This window comes from Giraffa tippelskirchi, chromosome 3 (genome assembly GCF_054371585.1).
Source record: "Giraffa tippelskirchi isolate mGirTip1 chromosome 3, T2T-mGirTip1v1.2.pri, whole genome shotgun sequence".
In the NCBI taxonomy this organism is placed as follows: Eukaryota; Metazoa; Chordata; class Mammalia; order Artiodactyla; family Giraffidae; genus Giraffa; species Giraffa tippelskirchi.
In genome coordinates, this window is record NC_137277.1 from 39,551,290 (window position 1) to 39,574,182 (window position 22,893).

Sequence of the window (22,893 nt, forward strand, 5' to 3'; positions counted from 1 at the left end):
AAATGGCCATCAAGTGGTAAGTGGGTAAACAAAACGCCAATGTGGTTATTCATCCCATACATAAACTACAATGTGGTCGTCCATACAATGGAGTATTATTTGGCCATAAAAAGAAATGAAGCACTGATACATGCTACACCATGGATGAACCTCACAAACATTGTGCTAAGTGAAAGAATCCAGATGCAAAGACCACATGTTATATGATTCATTTGTATGAAATGTTCACAAAAGGCAAATCTCTGGAGACAGAAGTTACCTTAGTGGTTGCCCAGAGCCAAGGGCAGAAATGAGGAATGACTTGCAAATGGGTACAGGGTTTATTTTTGTGGGTGATGGGATGGGATTGTGGTGATGGTTGCACATCTCCGTGAATACATGAGAAATGATTGTATCTTTATAGATGAATTTGTAGTATGTAAATTACTACTCAGGAAGCCTGCTAAAATTAGTCACATTTAAAATATAATATTTGTAATATTTGTTGTATTTAAATATGTTAACCTGTTTTCATTATTAAACATCTTATACTGGTTTCTTTCCACATTTAAGTATGATTTTCAAAGAATGCTGCTACTATCAAATCATGTTAATTGGTGATATAAAAATAGCCAGCATTTGTGAAAGAGTTATTATGTAGTAGGCATTATGCTAGTACTTTTCACAGATTATCACACAGCAGCTCTACATGTAGATATTATTATCCCCATTTTACAGTGGAGAAAATGGCCTCATAGAGGCTAAATAACTTGTCCAAAGTCACATAACTAAGTACGCAGACAACTTGGCAGGAACTGGAACTGAGGTACTCTGGTCTGGTATGCTTCATGTATGAGGATGCAGTATTTTTGGAGGAAATTTATGCTGCCTCTCATATACTGTGACTGTTTCACACCCATGTGTGTTTGCCACTGCCCTGAATGCACCTGCATAACTATTTATGCATGATCTCCTAGGAAATTCAAATGGGTGTTTGGTACTGCCTGGTTGCCATAGAGCTTTTGCAGCATAGCATATCTTACTAATCGGCTTTACTTCTTTTTCTCCACCTTTCAGTCTTAATTTTAAAGACCCTGAAGCAGTCAGAGCTCTGACTTGTACTCTGCTAAGGGAAGATTTTGGACTTTCTATCGATATTCCTCTGGAGAGACTGATTCCTACAGTTCCCTTGAGACTCAACTATATTCACTGGGTAGAAGATCTGATCGGTCATCAGGACTCTGACAAAAGTACTCTCCGAAGAGGAATTGACATAGGTACATGGCTTAAAATTCTCTTTTGGCTAACTGTTAAGTTTCATAAATTTTGCGAGGTCTTTACAAGTTCTTTGAAAACTCCTGGGTATTTGTTGTGTAAAAGAAACTGGCTACAGATATCATTGTCCTTTTTTGGTACACTTGGGCTTTTCTGCTGTCAGTCTCTCTGAGAAGGGTTTGTCAACCCCAAACAGGGCACAAGGGGGTAAGAGAGTGCAGAATGAAGGTGGGGCTCCTGTTTTCTTAGCTTTTCAGATCACCATGTTTACATCTGTGTCTGTTGGGCACTATTTTTACTCTGAGTTATTTGGTGTTAGTACAGAAGTCCCCATATTGGGATGTTGTGGTGATGGCCACTTAATAAAAGATCATGTGGGTCTGAATACTTTTAGAAATCTCTTAGATGATTATTCGTAGAGAGTATTTAATCCAAAATTAAAAGGAAGGAAAAAGGCTTTTAAGTTGTTCACTTAATTGTAAACTTCTACAATGGAGAAGACTGTCCTGTTTGATTCATTTGGGGACATAAGTAGAGAAAAAGAAGGAAATGAAGCCAGATGTGTTTTGCAATTATAAATATATGTTTGTCATAGCCAGTGTTTTCATTTTGATAGAGTTTAAAATTTGTTAATCTGTTGGCCTTTATTAATTCTTTATAGAAAGAATGAAGAATTGAATTAAAAATTCTGTGCTCTATTTCTAAATATAGTTAATAGGAGACAGCTTCTGGGTGATAGTAAATGTTCGACATTTTCAAGGCTCATAGTACATGACCTTTCCAGCAGCATTTACCTACCTCTCCTTTCTCTTTTAAATGCACTCTCCTCCATTGGCTTCCATGACACCAGACTCCTCTGGTTTTCCCTTTTCATTGTTAGTCACTCTTTTCCCCTTTTCAGGCTTCCTTTCTTGTATCTGGCTATTAAATATTGAGACTTTCTGAAGCTCAGTCTTAACTCTTTTCTTATTTGGCACTCTACCTCTAGGCAATTTCATTCATGTCTATGACTTTATTTTTTACCTCCATGCAGACAACCTACAGATTGTTTATTCCTCCAGCTCAGATTACATTTCTTGAACTCTGGTCCCAAATATATGAGAAACTTGGATATATCAAAGACATCTCAGATTTTGCAGTGTCCAAGACCAAACTCAAATTCTTCCTTCCTAATCTTGGTCCTCTTCCTTTGTTCCTTATTTCAACAGCTCCCTCACAGTCCACTGTGTCATCCTTGACTTTCGCTTCTCTCCATTCTCACTGACAGTGTCTATCACCTTTTACCCTTAAATAGTTTTTCTTTCTTAAATATTTCTTAAATCATCTACTTTTCTCCATCTCAGTTGCCACCATCCCAGTCCGAGTCACCATCATGTCTCCCTATCTACAAAATAGCTTCTCAACTACTCTGTTCTCATCTGCTCTGTTGCCTCTCCATTCCAGAAAGTATGTATAAACCTATGTCTAATTATTATGTTTACCATTTTAATGACTTTCTATTGCTTCTGTGATAAACACCCAAAACCTTTAGTAGGCCTATTAGAATTTTCATTGTCTGATTCTTGCCCCTCTAGGTCTCTCAAACCCTCTCCTTATAGTCTTTTTCTTATTTTTTGGTTTCTACACTTGTCTTTAGTTCTTCTAATCAGACATGATGATTCTTTGTACATGTTGTTCCCTCTGCCTGGAGCTTCCCACCTTCACCTCATTATTTCTCATTTCTACTGTACTTGTCAACTCTTTCCCATACTTGTACTTGTCAAGACCATCCCCAAGAAAATGAAATGCAAAAAGGCAAAATAGTTGTCTTAGGAGGCCTTACAAATAGCTGTGAAAAGAGAAGTGAAAGGAAAAGGAGAAAAGGGAAGTACACCCATTTGAATGCAGAGTTCCAAAGAATAGCAAGGAGAGATAAGAAAGCCTACCTCAGTGATCAGTGCAAAGAAATAGAGGAAAACAATAGAATGGGAAAGACTAGAGATCTCTTCAAGAAAATTACAGATACCAAGGGAACATTTCATGCAAAGATAGGCACAATAAAGGACAGAAATGGTATGAACCTAACAGAAGCAGAAGATATTAAGAAGAGGTGGCAAGAATACACAGAAGAACTATACAAAAAAGATCTTCATGACCCAGATGATCACAGTGGTGTGATCATTCACCTAGAGCCAGACATCCTGGGATGCAAAGTCAAGTGGGCCTTAGGAAGCACCACTACGAACAAAGCTGGTGGAGGTGATGGAATTCCAGTTGAGCTGTTTCAGATCCTGAAAGATGATGCTGTGAAAGTGCTGCACTCAATATGCCAGCAAATTTGGAAAACTCAGCAGTGGCTGCAGGACTGGAAAAGGTCAGTTTTCATTCCAATCCCAAAGAAAGGCAATGCCAAAGAATGTTCAAACTACTGCACAATTGCACTCATCTCACACACTAGCAAAGTAATGCTCAAAATTCTCCAAGCCAGGCTTCAGCAATATGTGAACCGTGAACTTCCAGATGTTCAAGCTGGTTTTAGAAAAGGCAGAGGAACCAGAGATCAAATTGCCAACATCCGTTAGATCATCGAAAAAGCAAGAGAGGTCCAGGAAAAAATCTATTTCTGCTTTATTGACTATGCCAAAGCCTTTGACTGTGTGGATCACAACAAACTGTGGAAAATTCTTAAAGAGACGGGAATTCTAGACCACCTGACCTACTTCTTGAGAAATCTGTATGTGTGTCAAGAAACAACAGTTAGAACTGGACATGGAACAACAGACTGGTTCCAAATCAGAAAAGGAGTACGGCAAGGCTGTATATTGTCTCCCTGCTTATTTAACTTATATGCAGAGTACATCATGAGAAATGCTGAACTGAATGAAACACAAGCTGGAATCAAGATTGCCAGGAGAAGTATCAATAACCTCAGATATGCAGATAACACCACTCTTATGGCAGAAAGCGAAGCAGAACTAAAGAGCCTCTTGATGAAAGTGAAAGAGGAGAGTGAAAAAGTTGGCTTAAAACTCAACATTCAGAAAACTAAGATCATGTCATCTGGTCCCATCACTTCATGGCAAATAGTTGGGGAAACATTGGGCTCCAGAATCACTGCAGGTGGTGACTGCAGCCATGAAGTTAAAAGACACTTGCTCCTTGGAAGAAAAGTTATGACCAACCTAGGCAGCATATTAAAAAACAGAAACGTTACTTTGCCAACAAAGGTCTGTCTAGTCAAGGCTATGTTTTTTCCAGTAGTCATGTATGGATGTGAGAGTTGGATTATAAAGAAAGCTGAGCACTGAAGAATTGATGCTTTTGAACTGTGGTGTTGGAGAAGACTCTTGAGAGTCCCCTGGGCTGCAAGGAGATCCAACCAGTCAATCCTGAAGAAAATCAGTCCTGAATATTCATTGGAAGGACTGATGCTGAAGCTGAAGCTCCAATACTTTGGCCACCTGATGCAAAGAACTGACTCACTGGAAAAGACCCTGATGCTTGGAAGGATTGAAGGTGGGAGGAGAAGGGGATGACAGAGGATGAGATGGTTGGGTGGCATCACTGACACAATGGACACGAGTTTGAGTAAACTCCGAGAGTTGGTGATGGACGCCAGGGAGGCCTGGCATGCTGCAGTCCATGGGGTTACAAAGAGTTGGACACGACTGAGTGACTGAACTGAACTGTCAACTCAAGCCTTATTTTCTAAGAAAGCCTTCTCTGACTTTCCAGCATAAGATATGTTCCTTGAATATGAACTTTAGAAAACCTTGTATTTTCCTTCATGGAGTTTTTTGAAAACCACATTCACTTGTCTGATTGATTAATGTTTTTCTCTGCCACCGGATTGCAAAGTACCGAGTCTGTTATTAATTCTTTAACATTCAAAGTCCTAGCAATGTTTTTGGCACACAGTAGGTGCTCATTAAATGATTTGTTGAATGTTGATGGATAAATACATCGTTCTTTCAACATTCAAAATTCTGAACACATGATATGAACTAAGCACTAGGTAAAAATAATGGGGTTTAAAAAAAGTTTCTTTTATGTTCCTCGCAGAAGATTGGCTGATGGGTTATAAAAAGCTTAAAAAGCTTGAGAGCCTATTTAGTACTAATTTATTTTAATTATGCCCCAAACCCTCTAAAATAGCACTTGGGGATATAGAAGGTTAATGGATTTTAGCTCTTCACAAGGGGCACTCTTGCTGAAATCACATTCATTCTAATTAGGGTTTTATATAAATTCTTCCCCCAGACTCCATTAGTTTGCTCTAATTCTATGTTATACACTTTCCATTTTTATTTATCATTGCAAGGATTATTACCCATTTAAAAATGCCATTCAGCTTTCTGAGGGGATTAGAATGTTAGAATCCAAGTCTTTTGGTCTTAAGAATTGAGAAACTTGATTTTTTTGGCAGAGGCCAGGTCTTTCACCTTTTTTAATTACCCTGATGGCACCTGATCTTTGGACAGCTGAAGGGAGATGTCCTTTTTCTTTTTGCTTTTAAATGAAGTTGAAGTACGAAGAGAGAGGCTGTTGTGTGAGACTCAAGGGCCTGGGATCTGCTCTGAGTTTTTTTTTTTCCTACAGAGCTGGAAGTGCTACTTTTCCTTATTCTGAGTGACTGTTTTTCCGGAATGATTAGCAGAGTCTACATAATTGTGAATTCTGAGAGGAGCTTGAGTACCTTTTACCAGTCCTTCCCTCACCACCTCCCACATCCCCCAGAGATGTTTGCCCAGTAGCATCAGGGCCAGGATGTTATTAGTAAACATGACTGTAAGTGTAGCATCACTGTGACTGTCAAAAGAGCTTAAATGTTCTGGCCATCAGTCATTGTCGTGTCTTTTACTAGCCTGTTCTGAGTACTTAATGAGGAAGCAGTAAGAGGACCGTCACTTTCCTCTGGGTTAGGTGTTTCTCTGACCTCTAGTTCTTCCTGCTAAATTCTTCTAAGACTAGACTGGCACCAAAATGTGGTCCTGGAAAGTGGGCTGACTACTGTAAGCCTCTGGGAAAAACACCGGCTTTTCTTCTCTTGAATATACTCTTTAGGATCTCATTGGCCAAGATCAGTCAGTGGCAATTGTTTGTGGTTAGTATATGCTTGTCTATGGTTAGAGTTTCTACATGCAAGTTTAGGACAAAACCCTAATTGTCAGAGAGATATTTGCCTGGAGCATTTGCCTTTGAAGGTCTGCCTTGAAACTCTGGTGGGACCAGCCAGTGACTGATGTTTTGGACCTGGATCAAATGTTTTTCCATGCTTCCACATCTGAGAAATAAATCCTTTTTACTTCTGGTTTCCTTCAAGTAACAACTTACAGATAGATATGTGGGAAATTGGGTGATTTAATATTATAAAAATCTTATACTCTGTGTATTTTTTTCTGCTTCTGTAGAATGGGATGTGTATGTTGATCTATTTTAAGATATTCCTGTGCTGTTTTAATAAATTACATTGATTTCTTTCAAGAAAATTAAGTTTCATGAGAGATTTAAAATGAAGACTTTTTATAAAGTAAATTAAATTGTTTTGACAGTTTTCAGTTAGTCAGTCTTGTATTTCTTGATCACCAGCCATACTTCATTTTACATACAGCATACAATGAGGGCAGGAAGGTTTCTCTCCTCTAGGAAATTTGAAACTAATTATGATGTAAGACTAACATACATGAAACCAGTAGCTGCAATATGTGTATAATCAGTACCAGCTTGTTGTTTTAAGCTGTTAAGGCTACAAGGATTCTAAGAAAAGAAGAATGGTGTTTTTGCTTATTGGTCTCACCTTCTGCTCAGGTGTGTGCAATGTGTATTGAATTCTTATTTCACTAGGTACTGGGGCATCCTGCATCTATCCTTTACTTGGAACAACCTTAAACGGCTGGTATTTCCTTGCAACAGAAGTAGATGATATGTGCTTCAACTATGCAAAGAAGAATGTGGAGCAGAATAACTTATCTGATCTTATAAAAGGTTAGCTCCGCAGAATCAATATTCCTTTCAAGTTTTGTTTGTTAACCTGTTTTTCTAATTTAACACATCTCATTATCTTTTGCTTTAATATACAACCTTTGGTAATTTTTTAAAATTTGGTACAATTGTAATTGGGTTTGCTGCTGTTATCAGAATCAACTCAGAAACAGAGTGAACGCAGTCAGTCCTCATAATTTGTGGACTCTGTGTTTGTGAATTTGCCTGCTTGCTAAAGTTTGCTTACATGTGGCTATTTTTAGCCCCCAAATCAATACTTGTGGTTCTTTTGTGGTCATTCACAGACATGTGCAAAATGGGAAAAAATTTGAATCACCCACTGTGTGCGTTCCCTGCTGTCTTTTTTTTTCTTTTCCCTGCTGTCTCCTTTCAACTCCCACACTGTAAACAAGTGTTCTTTTCATGGTCTATTTAGTACCACTATTTTTATTCTTGCAATTCTGTGCTGTTTCTTGGTGATTTTGCTGTTTTTAATGGCCCCTAAACATAGTACTTGAGTACTAGTGTTCCTAAGTACAAGAAGGCTGTGATGTGCCTTACAGAAAATAACGTGTGTCAGGTAAGTTTTCTTCAGACATATTATAGTACTGTTGGCCATGAGTTCAATGTTGATGAGTCAGTAATGTATATTAAATAAGGTGTCTTTAAACAGAGATACATAAAATAGGATATATATTGATCGGGTGATGAAAATGTGATCAGAGGCTTGAAGCTACCTAACCCTGTATTTCTCTTAGGAGTCAGTGGTTCAGTATTCACTAATTCAGTGTTTGTGGTGACTTTACTGCTAATGAGAACCAGCTGTATATGAAATAACCTAGTTACCAAGATTTTAAAAGGAAGAAAATCCCACTATTGATTAAGCTGTACCATCTTTTTTTATTTCAGTACATGGAACTGTGCTACAAATAGTCAAATCTCCTTTGTGCTAAGTCGCTCAGTCATTTCCGACTCTGTGACCCCACCGACTACAGCCCACCAGGCTTCTCTGTCCATGAGATTATCCTGACCAAAATATTGGAGTGGATTGCCATTTCCTCCCTCAGGAGATCTTCCTGACCCAGGGGTCAAACCCTTGTCTCCTGTGTTTGCTGCATTGCAGCAGATTCTTAACCACTGAGCCACTGGGGAAGCCCCTTCAAGTTATATAAGTACCATAAGAGACTGATGGGGTGCCCTAATTTAAACAGTGTATTCAAGTAGAGCTTTTACTTTTATTTCTGTGCTTATTGTCTACATAAAAGGCAGTTCTTTTTTTTTGGCATTAAAGAGACTTTATGTCTCTCTTTGGAAGAAATAGGCTTTTCTTTTTTTTAAGTTATTTATTTTTAATTGAAGGATAATTGCCTTACAGTATTGTGTTGGTTTCTGCCATACATCAACATGAGTCTGCCATAGGTAAACATATGTCCCCTCTCTCTTGGACCTCCCTCCTAGCCCATCCCACCCCTCTAGTTTGTCACAGAGCCCCAGTTTGAGCTCCCTGAGTCATGCAGCAAATTTACACTGGCTATCTAAGAAATAGGCTTTTCTTACTAGTGTTAAACATATCATAAAGGGAGATATTAATATATATATTAAATATTTATTTATTTGACTGCACTGGGTCTTAGCTACAGTTCACAGGATCTTCTATTTATTTTTTTTTTATCTTCGATCTTTGTTGTGGCATGTGGGGTCTTCTCTTGTGGCATATGAACTCTTAGTTGCAGTTCATTGCGGTATGTGGTATCTAGTTCCCTGACCAGAGATCGAACCTGGGCCCATGGCATTGGGAGCGTGGAGTTTTAGCCACTAAACCACCAAGGAAGTCCCCTAAAATATTGTTAATGAGTTTTTTTCCATTCCTGTACTATAAATTACCCCCAAATCTGGCAGTTTAGACAGTAGACATTTATTACCTCATCATTCATGTGGGTCAGGAATTTGGGTGTGGCCTAGCCAGGTGGTTCTGGTTCAGAGTCTTTCATGAGGTTGTAGTCTGAAAGATTGAGGTTAGAGATTTGCTTCCAAGATGGCTCACTTACGTGGCTGTAGGCGGGAAGCTTTAGTTCACTGCCATGTGGATCTCTCCTCAGGGCTACTTAAGCATCTTTGGAGCATGTCAGCTGGCTTCTCATAGAGCAAGTTGTTTAAGAGATAGGGCAAGGAGGAAGCCATATTGCTCCTTATGACCTAGCCTCAGAAATGATACCCTGTTACTTCTATCATTCTTTTCAATAAAAGCAAGTCATTGAGTGAAGCTGCACTCAAGGAGAGGGAGATCAAACATCACCTCTTGAAGGGACTAGTGTTGAAGAATTTGTGGACATATTTGAAAACTGTCACAGTATTAATAGTAGTTAAGTCTCTCTTTTTTTCTCCTAGTGGTTAAAGTACCACAGAAGACACTCCTGATGGATGCTCTTAAAGAAGAATCTGAGATAATCTATGACTTTTGCATGTGCAACCCTCCCTTTTTTGCCAATCAGTTGGAAGCCAAGGTAAAACATCTTCTCCTTTAAAGTAGTTGAATATTTATCTAAGTCTTCCTTTTTGCAAAGATAAGAGCAATGTTTATTTTGGAAGCTGTATCAGTTAGAATGCTTCTGGTATCAAGCACCTGAAAATCTAATTCAGATTGACTTTCCAAAAAGGCTTTATTGTATGTTTATGTATCTGAGAAATCTAGTAATAGCATGAACCTCAGAAACAGTCTGATCAAAGAGTTCATCATAATATCAAGGCTGAGACTTTTTTTAAGTTCCCTTTGGCTCTGATCTGACCCTTGGTTGTTTCTGTTCTCAAGTTGGTTTACTTGTGGCAGAGTAATATATGGGGAGTGGGAGAGGGTGAGGAGGGAGCTCTTTTCTTTCTCAAACCATTGAACGTTTGGATTTCTTCTGATTGGACCAACTTAGGTTACATTCTACTCCTGCATTGGGCTTTTTGGCCTAAGGAAAGATCACTGTTTTTACAGCCAGCTATCATTTGATAGGAAACAAATGGCTGATTTAGTGTTCCAACTTGAAATGAGTATATTGATTTTATAAAATAAAATATATTTGCTCATGAAAATGGCTAAAAGCAGCTCATACATTGGCTGAAAATAGCTAAGCTGTTGAAAATCAATAAAATATTGATTTAACCTAATTTTTCCTCATCTAAAGAAAAGTTAATAGAAATATTAGTCAGAGGAAACAAGGTGTAGTGTGTATGCTTAAAACTTTGAGAGAATAAATTGTTTTTAGAATCACTCAGATGCTCTAAAATACCATTTACATACCTCATAACAAAATAAATTCCACATGGATCAAATTTGAGTTGGGGGTGAGGTGGACAGAAATTTATTAGCAATAACACATTCTAGATTGGAGCATGAAGTAAGGCAGGATTTAGGAAATCTAAATTTTGGCTTTTGATGCAGATAAATTTAAGAACTAAAATAGCCACATCCTAGGAGAAGAAAATGGCAACCCACTCCAGTACTCTTGCCTGGAAAATCCCATGGACGGAGGAGCCTGGTAGGCCACAGTCCATGGGGTCTCAAAGAGTCGGACACGACTGAGCGGCTTCACTTTAGAGTACATTTTTAAGAAAAATATTGAGATATTCTATATACACATAAATGTACACATGCCATAAGTGTAAACTGGATTTTCCAAAATGAATATTCTTGTAGAATGAGCTTCCAGATGAAGAAATAGACTATTACTGGCACCAGAATTAAATATCTTTTTATATCAGCTTTACTGAAATGTAATTTTCATGCCATCAGTTCACCTACTTAAAAGGTAGAATTTTATTATTTTTAGTACATTCACAGAATTGTGCAACCATTACCGCAGTTAATTTTAGAACATTTTCATCATCTCCCCCCAACCCCCAAAAAAAGCCCCACATCCATTAACAGTTACTGTTGGTTTCCCTGCAGCCCCCTTAGTCCTAGTCTACTTTCTGTTTCTGGAGTCGCCTATTTCAAACATTTCATTAAAATGGAGTTATAAAATCTGTGGTCTTTTGTGGCTAACTTCTTTCACTAAACATAGTATCTTTTCAGGGTTCACCCATTTCATAGCATGTATTAGTTTCTTTCTATTGCCAAGTAATATTCCATTGTATGGAGATACCCCTTTTATCAATCCATTCGTTCATCAATGGACATTTGGGTTTTAGGCACTTTATGGCTATTATGAACAAAGCTGCTGCGAGTATTCTTTTACAGGTGTTTGGATGAACATGTTTTTGCTTCTCTTAGGTAGATACCTAGGAGTGGAATTACTAGGTCATCTGGTAACTGTGTGTTTAATTGTTTGAGGAACTGCCAGAATGTTTTCCAAAATGGCTGCACCATTTTTTATTATAACTAGTGTGTGGGACTTCCAGTTTGTCCACATCATTGTCAATACTTGTTATTATCTTCTTGGTTACAGCTATCCTAGGAGGTATGAAGTGGTACCTCATTGTGGTTTGAATGTGCATATCCCTGATGCCTAATGATGTTGAACATCTTTTCACATACTTTTTGATCATTTGTGTATCTTCTTTGGATAAAGGCCTGTTCAGATCCTTTGCCCAGTTGAATTGGGCTATTTTTCTTCTGACTATTGTTGTAAGAATTCTTTATTCTATATGCAAGTCCCTTGGAGTGGGTATAGCCTTTCCCTTCTCCAGGGAATCATCCCAACCTAGGGATGGAATCCAGGTCTTCTGCATTGCAGGCCGATTCTTTACCAGCTGAGCCACAAGGGATGCCCAAGAATACTGGACTGGGTAGCCTATCCCTTCTCCAGCAGATCTTCCTGACCCAGGAATTAACCAGGGTCTCCTGCATTGCAGGCGGATTCTTTACCAACTGAGCTATCAGGGAAGCCCCTTATTAGGTATATTATTTGCAAATATTCTCTCCCATTCTGTGGGTTGTCTTTGTACTTTCTTGGCAGTGTCCTTTGCAGCTCGGAAGTTTTTACTTTTTTTTTTTACTTTTACCAGTTTATCTGGTTTTTGATGTTGCTTATGCTTTTGGTATCATAGCTAAGAAGCATATTTACTCCTATGTTTTCTTCTAAGTTTTATTGTTTTAGCTATTTATATTTAAATCTTTGTTCTACTTGGATTTTTTTTTAAATATGATGTGAGGTAGGAGTGGATTAAATATTTAAAATTTAAAAGTGAAATCGTACTAGAAGAAAACAAAATTCAATGTTTTTATAGTCTTTGGGCAGAATATTTTCAGTATATAATACCAAGACAGAAAACATAAAGAAAAAGTGACAGAATTGTTACATAAAAAAATACAATGTTAGTATGTTTAATCACAAAGATGGAAGGTAAAGACCCTTTAGGGAAGGAATATTTACATGAATTTAGTTGTTTCAAATGCCGTGGTTATATGATTTTTAAATCCTAAGTCTAGCATGGTACTTGGAAATTGAAATTATGTCTAAGCATTCTTACTTAGCATTCTTACTTCTTCATACTTAGAACTAGGTTACAGAGACCTGGTTTTAAGGTGTAAAAATTTTTCACTGGGGTTTTTGTTGTTGTTGTTGTTCAGGGAGTCAATTCTCGAAATCCTCGAAGACCCCCACCCAGTTCTGTAAATACAGGAGGAATCACAGAGATCATGGCAGAAGGAGGTGAATTAGAGTTTGTTAAAAGGATCATACACGACAGTTTACAGCTTAAAAAAAGATTAAGGTAAGTTGGTAAGAATATTTTCCCGTGTGTAATTCAGAAAGAAACCATGTCACTTAGAGAAAATGAAATCACTTAGAGGAAATGAATCATTGTGGTCCAAAGAATTAACAGATAAAAATGGAATTGGTTGAAGGTCCTACAGTCTGCAAAGACCCCGTTTCTGAGGGTGCTGTCATGCCTTTAATTGATTTGTGTTTCCCATAATCATGTGTACTAATGGATAGAAAGGAGGAAAATACCATATGATTGTACTGCTCCCATTAGTGTGGTCCTGTGATGGAGCAAAACTGATTCAAATATGGCTTTTGATTAGAAAACAGATGGGTTCAGCTCTGTCCTGTGAACCAGAATAAATTTGTTGCCTGGTCCTCGAAGCAATTCATGTTCTTGGAATCAGTCTCCCAAACAGTGACAGATGTGAGGACATTGAACTGTCAGGAACTTAATGAAGGGAAACTGAGATCCCTAACCAGTTCCAGAAGAGAGTTAAGGCTACTCCTTTTTAAAAGCTAATGATTTCGGACAACACACCTGTCATTAAGCAACATAAGGTACTCAGAGCTATTTGTCTTGCTTGACTTCTCACCCTGCCAAATGTTGTTGAAATGATGGACAATGTGCTGGTTCAAACTGAAAGGACTCTCAGTCCTGGGATTTAGCTTTGGGACATAAGAATTTTTTGAAATTGTGGTAAAATACACATAATGTAAAATTTGCTTTCGTAACCATTTTTTTTTTAAGTTACAGTTCAATAGCATTAAGTATTTCATATTGTTGTGCAGCTAACCTCCAGAACTCTTTCTTTTTGTAAAACTAAAAAAATTCTATACCTATTAACAACTACTCCCTATTCCCTCTTTTCCCATAGTGGTTCCCCTGGCAACCACTAGTTTTCTTTCTGTCTCTCTGAATTTGACTGTTCTAGGTACCTCATATAAGTGGAATCATATATGATTTATGACTGCCATCTTTCACTTAGCATCATGTCATCGATATGCATCCATCTTATAGCAGGTTTCAGAATTTCCTTCCTTTTTAGGGCTGAATAATATTAATATTCCTCTGTATGTATATACTACATTTTGTTTATCCATTCATCTGTTGATGGACACTTGGGTTACTTCCATGTTTTGGCTGTCATGGATAATGTTGCTAGGAACATGAATGTGCAAATATTTCATAAGACCTTACTTTGAATTCTTCTGGGTGAATACTCAGAACTAGAATTCCTAATTAGGGAAACCTTTTTTTTCTTTTGGACTTACAGGCATTTAAAGTTGTTTATTTTAGTAGAAGGCCAGTTCCAAAATCAACACATATCCTGATTTGTTAAATGTGATTTTATTTAAACATGGAAGGCAACTGGATTATTGGATGATCTGCCTCTCAGAAAATTGACACAATATTAAAGCCAAAGGTTAATATATTTTTGCCTTAATCGATTTCTTCAATGATACATTAGGGTGTGAGGAAGAATGAGACTTAAATTATACTGAGTATTGAGAAGAGTGTGAGTAAGTAAATTAAACTTGAAGAAAGTAACAGCACTGAAACTCATGATAGTAGGTAAACAGGGCCATGTGGCCACTTCAGTATCTATCAGCTTTTGAGGGAACTGGAGTCACCCAGGAAAATGGGGAAGGTCATTTTCAGGAGACTTTTAATCAGTAAATTTCTATTATTTCCAAAGTTCCATTTGAACTACAAAAAGTATATTGTAAAGGAACACCATTCTAAGGGAGAGAAATTGGTCAATGTGTTCCAAGTCTGCCTGTACCTGGCTCTGTGGCTGCCCTAAGATTGAATGAAAGGTGAATGTTTGCTGTGAAGGGTAAATTGCTAGTGCCAGATGATTAGATAGCATCACCAACTCAGTGGTCGTGAGTTTGAGCAAGCTCCGGGAGATGGTGAAGGACAGGGAAGCCTGGCGTGCTGCAGTCCATGGGGTTGCAAAGAGTCAGACATGACTGAGGGATTGAAAACAACAAATCATGTTTCTGAAGAGTCGACCATTTCAAGGTTGGTGTTATATGTGGGAAAAATTACCAGTTACAGTCCACTTAAAGAAAGGGTTCAGCCGTCTTGTCTGCTCTGTTAGGACTCAGGTAGGTTGAGAGGGAAGATAAAAGGAAGAAAGGAATCAGTTCATGCCCTCTTGAATATTTTTTTGTTGACATAAAGTTTATACCACTATGCAACTCTCAAATTTTAAAATGCTGTGAAACTGCATATTTTGAAGCTATGAAAAAATGAGAGATTAAAAGTATTTAAACTCGACCATCTTCTTAACCTTCTTCTTGTTCCCAAAGAAGTACAGAAATTAAGCCAAATGTGTAACATTGCAGAGTGAAATAAGTTGTACTTGTTGGACTGATCTCCAGTGGTGGTGCTCCAGGTGCCTCACCTAAGTCACGCTCAGCAGCAACTGCAGTTTTGTATCTGAAGGAATTTTCCTGCTGGGAGACCCTTGGGAGAGAAGGTTATCCAGCCTCTTAGTTGTACAGGTTAGAAATCTGGGCCCAGATCTTCTAATTCTGCTCTCATCCCCTTTCCACCACCCCGTGCAGCCGCTGTAGCCCAGCCTGCAGTTAGACTTCTAAGTGCACAGCCTTTTCTTTACTGTTGAGATATAATTGACATATTGTCATTATTAGACAGCCTTTTTATCATTGATGAAGATTTACAAGTGCTTGTCATCTTTACCTTTCATTCTTTGTGCCTGCGACTTGAGCTTACTTAATAGCATTTTCCTTTTTAGAGACTCACTCACCTAACCTAAATAAATCAGACTATATCAAACGCCTCATGGCCTGGATTCCGCTCTTATTACTGACTATAGCTGACACCCTTTATGGCAATGATTCTATGATTTTTCCAGGAACCAGAGTTACAAAGTTTCAACTTAATGCTGGTTTAACTCCCCATTTTTGCTTTTTCCTTTCCATCTACTGCCCCCTGCCAGATGGTGGGGACTTCTTGGATGTGGGTAAAATCCACATATCTGGTGATCATCACCAGGTGCTAGGTAATAAATTTAACAATCTGGGCCTTTTGGAATATGGTTCTTTGATTTTTAAAAGTTGTTTTCTCATTGATAAAGTGAAATAATGATAGCTACATCATGCCTCATAGGGTAGTCGTGTAATTAAATAAATATATATTTGATGTAATTAATAATAATAATGAATAATAAATAATAATAATGAATAGTAAATAGGTAATTTTAACTCTTTTCTGTTTTAGCAATCCAGCAGATTTAACTGCTGTAGTCTTCTATGTTGAAAGGAAACATTAAAAGTACTCTGTTACTTTATTCTAATGTGGAGCCAGCCTCCTTTTCTGGTTTTAAAAACTAGATGCTAGTATAGTTACAAGGTGCTGTAAGTGGTAGTTGCAAGGAACAATTGTAAATTTCATAACTGAACTTTTAGTTAATTTTCCAGCTGATAGACTATTCTGTTCTACTGCAAACTTTGACTTGCCTTTATAAAAGGGTAAGTCACTTCATTTTCCTTGTCTATAAGTTGGGATAATACCTTTTATGGTATTAAATGTTAAAAGAACATGGAGACAGCTCAAGCAAAATATGGGACGATATAGTGCAAGGTTAGGGTGAATAATGATGATAATGGACTGTAACACATTGAGCAAGGTAAACAAATGAAGTACATAAGGGATAAAGGAAAAGCTCTTTATTACATTAGAATGTCAACTAATAAATGTAGAAAGAATAATCAAGTTAGAAAAATCACCATTTTGGAATCATTATAGTAATTGATTCATGGAGGAGTCAACAATGGATAATTTGTAGAGAGTATATTTTTCATAGTTTCAAAGTAGTTCCCTAATCACAAAGCATTTCTCAATTACAAAGAAATATATAGTAACTTCATAGTGGAGAGATTGAAGGGTACCATCTTGACCAGATGATCACCATGTGATACAAGTTGCCTAGAAGGACACACAGCATCTTTGTGTTCTTCCGGCCCAAAATGTTTAACCTGAATCTGACTATGAGGAAATTCCAGACACACCAAACTTGAGAGATTTTGTAAGACAATTTTTCAAAAATATTAAGGTCATGAAAGTAAAAAAAAAAAGACGAACTGTTCCAGATTGAAAGAGACTAAAGACTAAAGAGACTTGACATGTAAATGAAATGCATGATCCTAGATTGGATCTTACATCAGGGGAGAAAATTGACATGAAGGACGTTATTGGGATAATTGGTGAAATTTGAGTATGGACCATATTCCAGATAATAGTACTGTATGAGTGTTAAATTTTCTCAATTTGATCGTTGTTCTGTGGTTGTAAGAGAGAATGTCCTTGTTTTTAATTTGTACATGCCAGAATATTTAAGGTTAGGGGCATGATAATGTCTGTAGCTAACCCTCAAATGGTTTAGAAAAAACAGAGCAGGCAAATGGGAGAAGTGCAGTGAATCGGGGTGCACAGTATGCTGGAATTATTTGCACTAATCTTACAGTTCCTGTACATTCGAAATAATTTCAAAATAATTTTTCTTGAAACCTGCTGTCCCAAAGGAATTACTAAATGCTGTAATGAGTGGAGTGCTACTTTCATCATTAAAATAGCATAATGGGTTCAAAGTCTCTTGGGTAACTAGATCTTCCTTTTCATTTTTTTTTTTCCTACTTACATTTTGATTAGTTGTCACAGGATGCCTGTTGAGAGTAGTTAGGATCTAATGGGCAGACATTTTTTTAAAAAGTGAAGCTAAGGAAGAGTTTGCATGCCACAGCTAAAGATGCTGTGTGCTGCAACTAAGACTTGACACAGCCAAATAAATATACATATATATTTTAAAGTGAAGCTAAGGGACTCCCTGGCAGGCCAGTGGTTAAGACATCATGCTTCCACTCACTGCAGGAGGTGCAGGTTCGATCCCTGGTTGGGGATGTTTCTCATGCCACACCATGCAGCCCGAAAGGGGAAAAAAAAAGACTCATGATACAGTATTTAGGTTACAGTTCAGTTCAGTCGCTCATCGTGTCTGACTCTTTGTGACCCCATTGACTGCAGCATGCCAGGCTTCCCTGTCTATTGCCAACTCCCGGAGCTTGCTCAAACTCATGTCCATTGAGTCAGTGATGTCATCCAACCATCTCATCCTCTGTCGTCCCCATCTCCTTCTGCCCTCAATCTTTCCCAGCATCAGGGTCTTTTCAGATGAGTCAGCTCTTCACATCAGGTGGCCAAAGTATTATAGTTTCAGCTTGAACATCAGTCCTTCCAATGAACACCCAGGACTGATCTCCTTTAGGATGGACTGGTTGGATCTCCTTGCAGTCCAAGGGACTCTCAAGAGTCTTCTCCAATACCACAGTTCAAAAGCATCAATTGTTCAGCACTCAGCTTTCTTTATAGTCCAACTCTGACTTCCATACATAATGACTGGAAAAACCATAGCCTCGACTAGATGGACCTTTGTTGGCAACGTAATGTCTCAGCTTTTTAAAATGCTGTCTAGGTTTGTCATAGCTTTTCTTCCAAGGAGCAACTGTCTTTTCATTTAATGGCTGCAATCACCATCTGCAGTGATTTTGGAGCCCAGAAAAATAAAGTCTGACACTGTTTCCACTGTTTCCCCATCTATTTGCCATGAAGTGATGGGACCAGATGCCATGATCTTCGTTTTCTGAATGTTGAGCTTTAAGCCAACTTTTTCACTCTTCTCTTTCCCTTTTATCAAGAGGCTCTTTAGTTCTTCTTCCCTTTCTGCCATAACAGTGGTGTCATCTGCATATCTGAGGTTATTGATATTTCTCCCGGCAATCTTGATTCCAGCTTGTGCTTCTTCCAGCCCAGCGTTTCTCATGATGTACTCTGCATATAAATTAAATAAGTAGGGTGACAATATACAGCCTTGACGTACTCCTTTTGCTATTTGGAACCAGTCTGTTGTTCCGTGTCCATTTCTAACTGTTGCTTCCTGGCCTGCATACAGGTTTCTCAAGAGGCAGGTCAGGTGGTCTAGTATTCTCATCTCTTTCAGAATTTTCCACAGTTTATTTGATCCACACAGTCAAAGGCGTTGGCATAGTCAATAAAGCAGAAATAGATGTTTTTCTAGAACTCTCTTGCTTTTTCGATGATCCAGCGGATGTTGGCAATTTGATCTCTGGTTCCTCTGCCTTTTCTAAAACCAGCTTGAACATCTGGAAGTTCACAGTTCACGTATTGCTGCAGCCTGGCTTGGAGAATTTTGAGCATTACTTTACTAGCGTGTGAGATGAGTGCAGTTGTGCGATAGTTTGAGCATTCTTTGGCATTGCCTTTCTTTGCGATTGGAATGAAGACTGACCTTTTCCAGTCCTGTGGCCACTGCTGAGTTTTCCAAATTTGCTGGCATATTGAGTGCAGCACTTTCACAGCATCATCTTTCAGGATTTGAAATAGCTCAACTGGAATTCCATCACCTCCACCAGCTTTGTTCGTAGTGATGCTTTCTAAGGCCCACTTGACTTTGCATCCCAGGATGTCTGGCTCTAGATGAGTGATCACACCATTGTGATTATCTGGGTCATGAAGATCTTTTTTGTACAGTTCTTCTGTGTATTCTTGCCACCTGTTCTTAGTATCTTCTGCTTCTGTTAGGTCCATGCCATTTCTGTCCTTTATTGATCCCATCTTTGTATGAAATGTTCCCTTGGTATCTCTAATTTTCCTGAAGAGATCTCTAGTCTTTCCCATTCTGTTGTTTTCCTCTATTTCTTTGCATTGATCGCTGAGGAAGGCTTTCTTATCTCTCCTTGCTATTCTTTGGAACTCTGCATTCAAATGGGAATATCTTTCCTTTTCTCAAAACTAAGACGTTGTAAATCAACTATACTTCAATGAAAAAAATTTTTTAATCTTTTCAGGAATGCTAATTTTAAAGGAAAGGTGTTAATCAACTTATTTTATACTGTTACTGTGTGAGCATGAATTGCTTTTAATTTCTCCATCTTACTCCTTCCTAACTTACGAAGTCTTTTAATTCCTGCTTAATGATTTCTCCATTTATACACTGCCTTCTTAAAGGGACCATATTTTTTTTCTTTCAAACCTTGTAAAGCTGCCAAATGAAATAGATTAGGCTCTAAGTAAATTTACCCAGGTTTGTTTAAAGTAGTTTAGGTAAAACAATTATTTATTTGTGTTTTCAAACCTGGAAAAGGATTGATGATATAAAATAAGGATTGTTACCTGTTGTTGAACCCATAAACAATAAAAACAAATAAATTATTGGTTAATGCACACTACTTCTAAAGCAGTATAATAGTATTTGTCATGCTTTTATAATTAAGATTTTCATTCATATTATTTAATGTATTAGGGTGAACCATATGAAATTGCCAATCTTCAACCATTTTCAACTTATAAAAATGGCGGGAAAAAACAATTATTTATAGTTTTAACCTGGCATGTGATTTTAGAGGCTCTTAAATCCACTTGAGTTTAGTGACTATAAAATTCACCTTCATAGTAGCTACTTTACATATAAACAAGTAAATGTTGAATGTGTATTCCCTTAGTCTGAAATTTCTCTTTAAAAATAATGTGCAGTTAGATGAACTTCAAATGACATAGGAGTAATTATGATGCTTGGGGAAAAAAGGAGGATACAGATTATGTATTGCTAGTGTAACTAACAGAGAAGGCAATGGCAACCCACTCCAGTACTCTTTTGCCTGGAAAATTCCATGGACGGAGGAGCCTCGTAGGCTGCAGTCCATTAGGTCGCTAAGAGTCGGACACGACTGAGCAACTTCACTTTCACTTTTCACTTTCATGCATCGGAGAAGGAAATGGCAACCCACTCCAGTGTTCTTGCCTGGAGAATCCCAGGGATGGGGGAGCCTGGTGGGCTGCGTCTATGGGGTTGCACAGAGTCGGACACGACTGAGGCAACTTAGCAGCAGCAGCAGCAGTGTAACTAAGCTATGTTGTAAAGCAAGAAATATGCAAAGCGTTACTGCATTGTTTACTACTCTTTATGTTTGAAGATACAAGGTAGATCATATTTAGAAGTTTGTATATTTAAATAAGCTTTATTGAGGTATAACTTGCATATGGTTACTTTCTCCAATATAAGAGTATGATTTGATGCATTTTGACAAGTGTATACATCACCATCACCACAATCAAGATATAAAACAATTTCATCACCATAAAAAAGTTCCTTAGTGGCCCTATGCAGTCTCTTCCTACCCTACCCAACTGCTAGTGATCACTGGTTTTTCTATCACAGTAGTTTTGCCTGTTCTAGACTTTTAAATAAATGGATCTTTGTGTCTAGCTTTGTATTGTAAATATTTTTAATTTTCTATGTATTATGAGGTTTTGACTGCTCTTGCTAGGGGAGATTGCCCCTCTCTGCGCTCACCGATTCTTAGATACAGCAAAGGACCCAGCCTGAATGAGCCTTGGATCTGCAAGCCCAGACCTTCCCTACTCTATCTGCCCCCTCAGCCCAGGAAGGCATCTTCCTTTGCCTGATCATCCCAGGGCTGGATGCCAGGAGCCTGGGGACTCCTCCACAGCCCAGAGCCCATGGAGGTTATTCACACTAGCTGTTCCTAAACTGTACCCCATGCCTTGCCTTGCTAGTCCTGAGGAAACCCCAATAGAGGCCATGGCCTAAGCACTTCCCTCACTCCCGTTGCCTGCTTCCTGACCACTTTAGTGTCTTCCCCATATGACCCTGCATGGCAATTTCTGCTGGTCTCTAGGATTTGTTAGTACAATAAACTTTTTCTGTGGCTGTTTCCTCATTACTGTAAATGACCCAATGCAAAACAGGCTTTCATATAACATGCATTGTATCCATAGTGCCTCCCTTTGTATTGCTTAGTATGCCATTGTGTGAATCTACCAGAATTGGTTAATCCACTCACCAGTTGATGGACATTTGGACCCTTTTCAGGTTTTGGCTAGTATGGATAACACCACTATGAACATTTGCAAACAAGTCTTTGCGTGGACTTACGTTTTTCTCTATCTTGAGTAAATACCTGGGAATAGGATTCCTGAGTCAGGTTGCCAGGCTGTTCTCAAGTGGCTGTACTGTTGCCCATTCTCACCAGCCATGTATGAGAGTTCCAGCCGACTCCATTTGATGTTGTCATTACTTTAAAATTTATCCATTCTATTGGTTTTATAGTGATACCTCATTCTGGTTTCGAGTTGCATTTTCCTGATGACCAGTGACATGGGGCATCTTTGCATGTGCTTATTGGTCGTTCCTGTCTCTCTCTCTCTTTTGTGTTAGACATATATATATATATATATAAATTTTATTGGACTTTAGATGATGTGTTAATTTCGGGTGTACATAGATTATTTCTTAGAGTAGTTTAAGGAACAGCAAAATTGAGGGGAAGTTATAGTGAGTTCCCATTTACTCCTGCCCTTATACATGCATAACCTCCCCCACAGTCAGTATCCCTCTCCAGAGTGGGACATTGGTTAAAATTGATGAGCCTACTTCGACACTTTGTTATCACCCAGAGTCCATTGTTTACATTCAAATTTATCCTCGGTCTTGTATATTCTGTGAGTTTGGACACATGTGTATTTACATTTATCCACCATTACAATATCATATGTAATATTTCTACTGCCTTAAAAAATCCTCTGTGCTCTACTTATTCACCCGTCCCTCCCAACTACTGATCTTTTACCATCTCTATAGTTTTGCCTTTTCCAGAATGCCATATAGTTGGAATTGTACACTGTGTAGCATTTTCAGATTGGCTTCTTTAACTCAGTTATGTATATATGTTTTCTCCATGTCTTTTCATGTCTTAACAGCTCGTTTCTTTTTATTGCTGAATAATATTACATTGTCCGAACATACCACAGTTTATTTATCCATTCACCTGCTGAAGGGCATCTTGATTGCTTCCAAGTTTTGGCAGTTATGAACAAAGCTGCTATAGACATCTGTGTGCATATCTTTGTGTGGACATA

General features: G+C 38.1%; 1 protein-coding gene across 3 annotated transcripts in view; it reads left to right on the plus strand.

The window, feature by feature from the left end:
- The window catches only part of METTL16 (methyltransferase 16, RNA N6-adenosine), a 62,871-nt gene that overhangs the window by 19,766 nt on the left and 20,212 nt on the right, over positions 1 to 22,893 (plus strand). For all 3 annotated transcript variants that reach the window (XM_081579996.1, XM_081579998.1, XM_081579999.1), the window contains 4 exons: positions 1,057 to 1,256; positions 7,078 to 7,218; positions 9,604 to 9,719; positions 12,773 to 12,915. In XM_081579996.1, the coding sequence (XP_081436122.1) occupies positions 1,057 to 1,256; positions 7,078 to 7,218; positions 9,604 to 9,719; positions 12,773 to 12,915 (600 nt within the window). The remainder of the gene's footprint in view (positions 1 to 1,056; positions 1,257 to 7,077; positions 7,219 to 9,603; positions 9,720 to 12,772; positions 12,916 to 22,893) is intronic.